This window comes from Macrobrachium nipponense, chromosome 2, assembly GCF_015104395.2.
Source record: "Macrobrachium nipponense isolate FS-2020 chromosome 2, ASM1510439v2, whole genome shotgun sequence".
Classification (NCBI taxonomy): Eukaryota; Metazoa; Arthropoda; class Malacostraca; order Decapoda; family Palaemonidae; genus Macrobrachium; species Macrobrachium nipponense.
Genome location: NC_087201.1, coordinates 87,332,625 through 87,344,840, shown reverse-complemented (window position 1 = coordinate 87,344,840; position 12,216 = coordinate 87,332,625). Strand labels below are relative to the sequence as shown.

Below are 12,216 nucleotides of genomic sequence, written 5' to 3'. Positions count from 1 at the left end.
CCGAGGAGGGAGAGGGAAGAGCCATCTCTATATAAGATAATGCGAACACGTGCATGCGTGAGGTAGTGGCGGTTGTGGTAGCGAAGCGAAAGCCTAACAAGCGACAGGAGTTCTGGAAAAGACAGGGACGGAGCGGCCAGGGACAGGGACAGGTACAGGCGGAAGGTGGCTGAATGGGGACTGGAGAGGGTTGAAGGAAGGACGGAGACTTGTCAATTGGAAGGTATTGGTATGCTGGGTAAAGGAGGGTGCGATCAAAGGATAGCAAGTGTGAAGGTCAAAAATAAAAGGGGACTGTCAGGAGGAAGGGAAAGAGAAATGGAGAGCGGGGGAGGGGACACGAAACAAGAGCAGAATTACAGGCCAAGTGGGGAATAAAAAAAAATGGTAGTAAAAGGATGGAAACATGATTGTGAAAACATGGGAATAAAAAAGAAAATAAAGGGGGAAAGATTGGTCAGAAAAATGGAATGCGGTGACAAAAAGATAAAAAAGAATAAAAGACTGGCAAGCTGTACACAGGCTAGAAAAATCTACAAAAGAAGAAGGAAGAGAGGGAAGGAAAGCAGGAGTACACAGATATGAAGGGAAAAGATTTTAAAGAAAAGGCGGTCAAGGGAGCAAATGGATGAAAAGAAACGGAGGAAATGGGCTAAAGATGGACAGGGAATAAGGGTTAGTTGTGACAACGACGATGACAACTACATCAAAGGAAAAACTGAAATAGTTCTTGATTACAATGGCAGTTTTAAACAAATAAAAAAAAAGAAATGACAGTTTCAGAAATCGTTGATGAACAACAACAATTTCTAAAGGCATAAAAGATTATGAACATAAAAGTGACAATGTAATGATATTCATTAGGTATATGGAAATAGGTCACAGATGGATGACCCTGATAAGAGATGAAAATGGAAATAAATCACAGGTGGGTGACCTTGATATGGATATTGGGGAAAATAAGTAGAAGGTGGATGACCCTGACATGGATGTTGAAAAAAAAGTAAAAGAATAATGAGCCTGATATAGAAGGTAGTAGGAATAAGTAATGATAAGGAGCAGACATGAAAAGCGTTAAAGTATAAAACAAGAACGTAATGAAGGAAAAAAAAAAAAAGGAAAGATTTTGTTTTTAACGTCAGGGCAGTAAGCATTAATAAATGCAGGAGAGAAGAAATTGGTCAGAAATTAAAATTCATAATCTTTGAGTGAAAAAACATGAGAAGTGAAACTGATGTTCAAAAGATAAAATCAGAAGAATAAATGGGAGGTGGAAGAGTGAAGAGGGCAAACAGGAGATTATGACGGAGATTTGGTACAAAGGATAAACGAAAAACAAAATAAATAATGTGTTTAGTATATAATAACAAAGACAATTTAAGGACGGACAGCTGAGAAGGTTCTTTTACAAACTTCAGGGAAAAAAGGACCGGTTCGATACGAAGGAATGAGAACAGATCAAGGAGAAAGAGTCTGGATAAGAAGTGGAAAGCTAAAACAACTTTCTAAAGAAAGGAAAAAATGATTTACAGTGAACTTAGTCACGGGAAAGGGCTCGTTTTCACAAACATGGTGGGTTAAGGGGTGGTGGGGGATTGAGAGGGGAAGGGGGGAGAGCCAGATGTAAGGGACGGGGGTTGTGGGGGAGGGATATTTGTTAAAATCCAAAGGGTCTCTCTGCTGAAGATCAAATTTACCTGAGGAAGACAAGAAGAAGCTGTCAGAGAATAGACGTGGAATATCAAATACTTGATGTGATACACGACATGCGTCGTGCTCGTACGGTGTTCGACAGAGAGAGAGAGAGAGAGAGAGAGAGAGAGAGAGAGAGAGAGAGAGAGAGAGAGAGAGAGAGAGAACATTTTCATCAGTTGCTGTATATCATGTTGTTCACTTTCTAGATCAGCAAAGAGACCAAAGAGGGGTCTTGAAGGAGTTGAGAAGAAAGAGAAAAGGGAGAGAGGAGAAGAGGAAGAAGAGAGAAAGAGGAAGAAGAGAAAAAGAGAGAGAGGACAGTAAAAACGAAGGAAGCGTCTCTTTCAGGAAGGTCGTCCTGAATGTTGCATTCATCCATACTTGTGTCTTCCGGATGATGATCATCCATTTGCCATCACGATAATACTCTAAAAGGATTTTTAAATAATGGTTAAGTGAATTTACTGCACTGACAACAAATTCCTTCCAGTAATTTTCAATAAGTAAATTTGACTCGACTAAATAGCAGCAAGCTCGTTTACTGTTTGACAGCAACAGAGGCTGGAGCAATTCAATTCTATAAGAAAAGAGGTAACATTTAATCATAAATGTCAAAATAAATCTGACAAGCCTGAAATATATGACTGCACTGCTGAAATGACAGCGGTTTCAGAAGGACGAATGCAAATAAGAAGCATCTACTTGCTCTTCACGTTATGCTTGTGAAAAAGACGCTTGCGGTATCAATCAAAAACAAAGAATATACATTACATAAAAATAACGAAGTGCTGGTACTGAAGTATTTGGATAAGAAGATACAAAAAAACAGAAACTTTGGAAGTATCATTTAGAAGTATCAGGAACAGAAGAGACCAGAAGTGAACGGAGTGGAGTTTGCTCAATTCTGTGTAGCCTACAAATTAAGAGACTGCAAAACTCATTCGAAAGATCACCTGAACGTATTTAAAGAATCATTTAATGAAACCAAATAGATAACAGAGTGACTGAGAGTCTGAAATAAATGAATAAAAAAAACTCAGGAAGTCTAAATATATAATAGTTATATATATACTATATATACATTATACATATTATATATATATATATATATATACACACACATATATATATATATATACATACACATATCATACATATACATATATATATATATATATATATATATATATATATATATATATATATACATTTCTATGAGGTTTGTATCGATAATTATACAGAAAAAAGTAAATTTTAATTATTAAGTTTTAAAAAAATCGATGAGGGTAAAAAAAGTAGAATCTAATGAACATATCGATTTGTAGTAAAATCAATGTCTGTAAATCTACCAGAAACAGTAGAAAAGGAAGTAAATTAGGATCTTGCTAGTAAACCCGAGGAAATATAAATAATAAAATTAGTCGTTGGAAAATTTAAAATAAAACCAAAATTGCTGGAAATATTGAGCCACCAAAAAAAGGAAATACAAATAATGAACAAATTAAAAAATTTTCCTAAAATTATCATAAACGTTAGAAACCCCTAATCTGTAAGTAACATGTATATCAGAAAGGAAAGAGAAACGAACTAATAAAAGACGACAGAATGTGTGAATATTAGATATTGTGTTTTCTCTAAGATAACAAGACTGAGTAATTTCATATGTATAACTGGGATGATATAAGAATTAAAAACAAAAGTTATTCACGAATGCTCGTGTATGTGTAATAGGATTAATATATATATAATATATATATATATATTATATATATAGATATATATTGTATATTATATATATAGGATAAAAAAATATAGGATTGTGTGTATGTGTAATAATATATATATATATATATCTATTTATATATATATTTAAATATATAGTTTTTATATATATATATATATATAATAGATATATAATATATTTATATAAATATATATATACATTATATTACATATTAATTAAATACCTCAGGTATTCATATGTCTGAATATACAAATGCCTTCGTTTCATATATTTGTTATTCTTGTTTGATGTCTGCAATGAAATGAAGAATATGAAGGTACCATCATGTCTCAAGGATAACGTACAAACTTCTGGTTGATATTAGTCCTTTTAGCACTTCTAGGGTCCATTGCTATTTTGATGAAATTTTGTCTCCTTGAAGTAAACGCTTTGGTTATGATAAGCTAGACCGATTTCCATTCTAGTTTACATTATATTTTTTGTCTTTTTCTTATTATCAGAATGACCATCCTTCATGATTCTGGACTGAGTTTTTTCATTGATAGTGTTCTGTTTAATTTTAAGGAATAACGGTCAAACTTTCATGTTTCCCGAAATAATTCTTCCCTTCCACCCAGATGATTCTCTCTATCACCCAAATAATTCTTATTTTTCCCAAAATAATTCTTCCTTCCCTTAATTGAACTTTATTTCCCCCAAATGATTCCTCTTTTCCAACTAAAATAATTCTTCCTTTCCCCCAAATAATTCTTGTTTACCCCAAATAATTCTTTACCCCAAAAATAATCATTCCCCAACAAAATAATTCTTCTTATCGCTCCAAATCATTCTCCTGTTTCCAATATAATTCTTATTTTCCCCAAAATAATTGTTTTCGCGCAAATATTTCTTTTTTTTCCCAAATAAGTCTTCTTTTCCTCCAAATAATTATTTCCTAGCAAAATAATTCTTCTTTTTCCCCAAAATAATCCTTCCTTTTCCCCCAAATAATTCTTCTTTTCCCCCGAATAAAATACATTCCTTCCATCAAAATTATTCTTTCCCAAAATATAATGCTTCTTTCCCCTTCAAATAATTCGTTCTTCCCCCCAAAAATAATTCTACTTTTCCCCATAAATAAATCTACCTTCCACCAAATATTTTTTTTATTCTTTCTTCACATCTTAGTAAAAATTAAATCTGAAACACGGGTCCTCTCTGCAGTTTCAACTATCCTTCAAAATATCACATCAAGAACAACCACAGAGAGCTTCGGATTCGTATACGTTGTCTATATTACTACACAGGAATAAGTTCCCGAAGAAAGTTGTCAGAGTCACTCAATACTGATGAAAAAAAATCGGCTTCCTTGGACACAAAACAGCGACCCTATAAATGAAAATGAAATAAAAGAAAAAAATAAATAAATAAACAACATACTCTGTACCTTCTAAGTAAGGTTAGTTATGTATGAAATTAAGGAAATGGATACAAGAGGTAGTCATAAGGAAATGGACACTTGACTCGTTAATAATTTATCAAAGAACTTTTTAGATTCCTGGCTGTGACTCAGTCACGCAAAGGGCCGCGTTGTTCCAAGAATATTTCTTGGCGCCGTTGGAATGGTAAAAACTAAGGCAGTATTTATTGAAATATCTCTGTTGTCGTAATTATGTCCTCATGCGCATATTAATTTTACTGTTATTCCTTTGCAAGTGATTTTTCGTTGTGTATTTAGTCTGTTTATTAGGTTATTCTGGCATGAAGGAACCTTACATGTACCTTAATTATGGTAATAATGTTTGTTTTCATATAATTTAATTTATCTGCTTTAGCCTCTTAATCACAGAAGGCCCTATTAGCATAACAACTTTAAATGTTCATGATTATTTACAATATTAATTGATACACACAACCCAGAGCTCGTATACTTTAATGATTGAGCAATATATAATTAATGTTATATCTAATCACTATCGCTGAGAGGCTATCAAAATTTCCATATAATAAACAAAGACTCACAGAAGAAATAATGCAAAAGACAAAATAAATAAATAATAAATAGGTGAATAATCTTACAAACCCATAACACTGGGCCATGCAAACTATACGGTTCTTGGCGATATCGTCATTCAGTTGGCCTCCATCGATCGCCCGAGTCTGAGTATCAGCATAGCGTGCCTTGGCTGCATGACCGAAAGGTGGGTGGGTCGGAGGGAGAGAGGGGAGGGCGGGGAGGGAGGGAGGGAGGGAGGGAGCGGAAGAAAGGGCTGTTGGTGGACGCACACGAAGGCCTGCTGGGGGGAGGGGAGGCTAGAGGAGGGTGGGAAGGGAAGGGGAGGGGAGGGAGGGGTGGGGGAATTAGTCATGGCCGGGGACTAGCGTGATTATGCCTTGGTGCCAATGAGCAGTCAACTGCCAATTCCTTCGAAAACAAAGAGTTGAAAAATGGGATTTAGCTCAGTTTCAACATGACCACCCCCTTACAGTGTGGGTAACGCACACACACACAAAGTAACAAATTCACTATGTATCATAAACACAGTCGTCAAGTTGTGTTTATTCGACGCAGAAAATAAAATAATAAGACTGTCTTTGAAGGAGGATAAGAAAAGTAAAAATATAATGATGCACTCGAAAAAGGCAACAGTATGGAAACTATACAACCCCAGTAACCTTGGCTATCACCATTACCCACCTCACCCACCAAAATGTATTGACCGACGACGTCAGGGCAAACCGTCATGGATTCATGTCACATAATGCGGAGTATTTCCGCTGAGAAATCGATATTTTACCAGTGATAACCCCATTAATATTATGACATAAGGTTTACACTTCTACTGCAAATAAAACCCACCTGGGCAACCGAAGTTATCTTATCGCATTATCTTAATTACTTGTGGCGTAAGTTACCAAAACCTCTTCCTGTGTTTTCATGTTACTTGTAACAATTTTGGTCAACTTTGATGGCAAGGAGCTCATGTGGACAGTCGGATTTATTGCCTGTAATAATTCATCGATCACAACACTGAGGAAGCTCACCAATATATGGAAGAGTCAAGTCATTTTGAAAATATTACTTATGAAAATGATAGATTTCATACTATTTTCCTTACTTAATTCAGACAGGCTAATTCATCCAGGGATCTCTGAGATCTAAACGTAAAGATGTACATTATGCAAATTTAGCCGATACTAGATCTCATTAATATCTAGGGCTTTTGTGCAAAAAAATATCGAAAAATATGAAGCAAAAATGGCATAGGAAAATACAGGCGCTTTAGACGAAATAGACAACGAACATTCCTTTTGCGCAGTATCTGTTGCTTGTAATATCTGACCGATATTCTGTTGTGTAAGGATCAATTCAATAAATAACTAGTTATTCGCTGATGTCAGCAAATGGGATGATTTGATGTAGGCGAAATATTTAACTCTACAACTCACCTAGTTCGAAATGATTACCCAGTTCATTGAAAGTCTAATTTAGGACAGTTGTCTTACTTCAGAACCATGACGAGCTACATTCTCGGATACACGCAATAATGCAATCTACTGCGCATATGATATTCATATGCGCTGTGGGTGGACTAATTTCATTATACACAAATTAACTGAAATTCCGCGAAACAGGAATGCACTCTAGTTTCAATTCAGAATACAAGGGATTTTATTCTAAATAATGTATCCGTTGCATTAAAACTGAAATCCAATATACGCCCACAAATAACAAAGTACAGAATGCCACCTAATATCAATAAACGCGTTTATTACTTACTGAACTATCTCTGATTACACATTGCGGACGATCATTTTAGATAAATTACGAAGAATAAAACGATACATCTTTAAAAATAAATAACTGTCTTTTACACAACTCCCTAAGTTTACCAACAAGAATTCATCAGTCACTTTTAAAATACAGTGAATATTTGTCGCTGAAGGAGGGTCACTATGCGATGTGGCTCAAAGCAACTGAATTATGAAGGCTACGTCATCAGTAGGTACTGAAACTCGAGTGGCCACATCCAGTTCGAGTCGATATGACGTAGAGTCCATCAAAACTGGCTGGCTTCTCCCAGGTGAACCATATCTCACTCTTTTGGTTCCTTATTCGGCAAGAGGGGGAAGAATAAAGCTTGTTATTGGCGTTGCCTTCCAATTTCACTGGGAAGAATGAAAGCTTTTAGTCATCCTCGCTCTCTCTCTCATATATATATATATATATATATATATATATATATATATATATATATATATATATATATATATATATATATATATATATATATATATATATATATAGATATATATATATATAGATATATATATATATATATAATAAGATATATATATATATATATATATATATATTATATACAGACAGACAGATACACACACATTTATAATATATTATATATATTCTATCAACCATCAAGTAAATATTTCACTCCTAGGTCAGCATGGTCATAGTGAGTTTTAACTCAACGTTCTCATACTACGACCTCGACGAGGATTCGGGTATAGGCCCTTCTGCTAGTGAGACGAGCGTCATAAGCACTTGACGAAGAAGTCTTAGGCATATAAATCACGGAAAGAAAGAAAAAGGTTAACAAAAGAATAATCCGTGTAAAGAAGTTTCTTTCAGTTTTGACGACACGTCCCCTTAAAGGAAAAATAATTAATGAAGAAACAAGAAGGAAAGCAGGAAATGACGTACTTAAGACGTGCATATACCGCGGAATAAACAAAATTCAAAAATTTCTCAGCAGAAGAGAAGAAAGAAACGTTCCCGATATTTATAAACATCACACAACGTTCTAAGCCTTAACTTTTATTTTATTATTAGAACCTAGACTTGCCAACCGTTTTTACACCGGAAAATAAGACTCGTCATCTGGATCAGAATTCAGATTAAAAAACCGACTCAGAACTGCGATTAGAAATCATGACGTCATAGCTACGTCGGATGACTTTGAAACTAAAAATGATAAATCCATGTTTCGAGGGATGCGGATGACGTGTTGAACTAGGAGTCTATCATATGGAATAGGAAAATAACATTCGGAACCCTGTTCCTGATTCAGTATTGGTAGCAAACTGCGTATACTGCAAACATATCAATTTTAAAACATGCATTAATCCTTCCTCATTTGACCAGGAAACTCTACTAAAGGCCCAAGCCTCTGCTCTTTACTGCCTTCTTTCTCCTATTTCAGCTTCTTCCTCTCGGGCCTGGGCTAAAGAGGGGCATTAGGCTGGGTGTTCCATTGGCCTTTGCTCTTCGAGGAAATTACAGACCTTTTCCTTTGCTGGAAGAGAAAACTAACGCTATCAATTGATCCCGGTGGAGGAGGAAGTTCGTTTTATGTCTGTATTCTGGACGATGTTGAATTATCTTGGCATGAAGCCTCAGAAACCTAAATCTAAGGACGTTCATAAGCAACGATTCAGTTATCTGTAGGGTAGCCGAATTCACCCTTTAAAATGGAAGAATTGTACGTATACAAAACCTCTCATTTCAATGCATACCTCCACCGAATAAGTTAAATCCTTTACAAAGAACGAATCTTTCGAATAATGGATACTAAGATTGAGGAAACGACTGATTTTCATCTTCGAAGAAAGATGAAACTTTTATAATGGTTGTTTCTTTGGAGGGAAAAGAATCCTATCTCTTAATTCCGTGTCGAAATTCCTCTAAAGAGTTCCTTTCATATAAGAAAAAACTCTCGAAGTTTACAGTGACTTAAACAGAGACATGATGGATATATATATATATATATATATATATATATATATATATATATATATATATATATACATATATATATATATATATATATATATATATATATATGTATATGTATATAAATGAAATGAACGACTAATATTGAAAATGCTTAAGCAAATATTGAATAAAATTTTGTAAATGTTTTAAAAGTGATGAGAAACTGAACAAATAAAAAGAAATTTCGAGTAACCTAAGTAATATAGGTTGGCATCTGATTATAAACGTAACAGATTTTATATTAGTTAACAATTGCACATTAAGTATGTTGGAAGTGTTGTTCGTGATAGTAGTAGCAGTTAACAAAATTAGTAGAAGTAGTAGTACAGTAGTTCTGTGTTAACATTGAGTGATAGTGACAGTATTACAGTGAGTGACAAAAACAGTAGTAGTGATAGTGATAGTAATAGTAACAGTAGTAGAGACTGTAGTAGTGAAGTAGTGGTGCAGGATGAGAAGGAGGGCAAGGAACAATGACACGTAGGGGCTACTACACCTACTGAAGAGCCAGACACAATGGGAGAGGGGGAGGGAGGGCGGCCTCACAGCTCGCTAGCGTTACCTCCTCCGCCTGACCCCTGCATGAGGATCAGTTTCAGGTGCCCTTCGTCGTCCACTCCTACCGATTTCGAGCAAATGAAGAGGCAGGTGCAAGCGAACACGAAGAGGCATCCGGGCAAGAGGGATGCCAGCAACATCATGAGATGAGTCAGCGAGGGGTTGAACTTCCCGATGACGTATTCGTTCATCTGGTCCGTGAAGTAGCAAGGGAACCTGTCGGGCGTCATACCGTCGTAGCCGTCGTGGGCGTGGGTGTCGAAGAAGGCCTTGCACTCCTTGCGTAACGTGTTGACGCAACCGTCCGGATTGATGCGTAACTGAGTGTTGTTAAATATGCTCAGTTCCTTCTCGGGCGGGATGATCCATTCCTCTGTGTCGTTGGCGAGGGTCAAGTGGAGGTTTTTGAGCGCTATGTACTCCGTGATCGAGTCGTAGGTGGAGCTGTTCGTCATGGTGGCGTTGAAGCAGTCGGAGGTGATGAGGTCGTAAGTCGTGGCGCCGTTTTGCCTCCTGACGTAGGTGCAGAAGATGAAGAGACTTCTCTTCTTGTCCCTCCACTCTTGCCTCTCGTTCACTTCGGAAATGCTGTTGTTGTCGGGGGATTCCATCGAGGTACACGCGGCCGTCACCAGTCTTTCCGTACTAAATATCAACACGTTAGTCTCTCTTAAATGCAGTTTCGTACACTTCCGTTTACAGTCCAGGTAATACTTCTTCATGTCGAGCAGTTTCTGGCACTTCCCTTTGCTGCAGGTGACGACACCGTCCAGCTGGGTTTTACAGCCCTCCTCTGTGCACAAGGTCGAATTCCTGTCGAACTCCTGACTCTGACAGTCGAAGGCAGGAGAGATGTTGGAGCACGGGTTGTCACCGCCCTTTTTACAGACGAACACACCCGTCAGATCTTTGCATTCGCCCTTCTTACACATAAAGGGACGGGTCACATTCACATCTAGAGCCGAACAGTTATGGTCATTGATATCCACGCAGTCCCTGAAATTGACCCTTGACCCATTATGCCTGGCCATGACCACGATCTGCATGCAGGAACCGGAACCCTTGGAGAGACACCATTCACTGCAGGTTGTCCATTTGCAATTGGCCTTTTTGCCCTCGGCGAGGATGTCCTTCGCCGAGATGGTCGTGCACATGATCGGGGTCCTATTGAAGTTCAAAGAGAGCTCATTTTTGGCAGGGATGACCACGATGACAGCCAGGTACAACAGAGACACTCCCGAAAGGATCGCTGTCAACTGACAAATGCAGATACCTAAGCAAATGTGCTTTTCCGAGGTCATTTTGGCCTACGTATCACTAACCACATACGAACACAACACGCTTAGGAGGTATCGGGAACGAATGCAGATTGCATACAGTTTCGATGAGTCACTAGCTGTACATCGTGATAGATGTTAGTCGGTTGTGAGTAATTACACTGCTGGCGAAAAGAACTGACGGCCGTGGCCTGAGGCCCTTTGTCCTGGATTTCGACTCATGTTTGTATTTTGAGTGACACTCTTTTCAGCCTGGAGCGAAGGGGAACCGAGCAGCAAGCTTAGATCACCTCGAAATTTCCTTTAGCACAAGTCACAATGGCAGACGCTTCAACCAACGCATTATCAAAAACTCTTTGGCTGACACTTCAGTCATAACTGACTGGCTTAAGATGGCGCTGCCGTCTGGCGCAGGCGCGGTAGGGGCGGGGCTCGTGCTTACGAGGTCTGAGAACAGAAAAATAACAATCCAGTCGGTTTTGTTATGATACGTCATAACATCGTCGAATTTCAAAAGACTTAGGAGAACAGGTCTTTGAAAGCGGCAGCAAATGAATCCATTTCAGCTCATCAAAAGGAAAAACAGGGAAAGAAACACCCTGAGAGTATGACGGAATTCCGGATGCACGCTAGGGCGCATGTCAGCTGAAATGCCGCAGTATCCTGTCCGGTTGCGGAGCAACCAATTTATGGCACACTTTTATTATCTTTTGAGGGTGATTTAAGAGTAAACATTCAACATCTTTTCAATAAAAGAAGACAGGAGAGATGAAAGTTGTCAACAAATACACGGTAAAATAACAAATACATTTCGGCCACGAATGAGTGGATCAATACCCACCCGTAGCACAGTGCGGTGTCGCCTCCTCAGTCTGGGCTTCCATAACACCGTTCTCTGTTATCGGAGCTCCAGTTCCGTAGTCTCACTGACATGCGAACAGTTCCTCTTTGTACTTGAGCAAGATGTATGTACACGTATGCACACAAACTTAGACGCACAAACTCATATCACTGATGTAGTTAAAAGTATGCGTGTGAGGTATTCGTTCTCAATCATGTTGCAAAGAGATATTGGGTAAATAAGACTTAAACAAGCAATGTCAGCTTTCTTATAAAACAAGTGCTACTGGAAACCTTGAAATGACTCAAGGCAATTAAAAGTTAAAATA

At 37.5% G+C, this 12,216-nt stretch overlaps 1 protein-coding gene across 9 annotated transcripts in view; it reads right to left on the bottom strand.

Moving 5' to 3' along the window:
• The window catches only part of LOC135220759 (uncharacterized), a 143,947-nt gene that overhangs the window by 7,996 nt on the left and 123,735 nt on the right, over positions 1-12,216 (bottom strand). For 2 of the 9 annotated variants that reach the window (XM_064258207.1, XM_064258208.1), the window contains exon 1: positions 9,775-11,848. The exons of 5 other annotated variants lie outside the window; for them this stretch is intronic. In XM_064258207.1, the coding sequence (XP_064114277.1) occupies positions 9,775-11,071 (1,297 nt within the window). In that variant the 5' untranslated portion in view covers positions 11,072-11,848. Of the gene's footprint in view, positions 1-9,712; positions 11,849-12,216 lie in introns of those variants that run through there. 2 more of the 9 variants (XM_064258209.1, XM_064258210.1) reach the window with 2 other exon arrangements.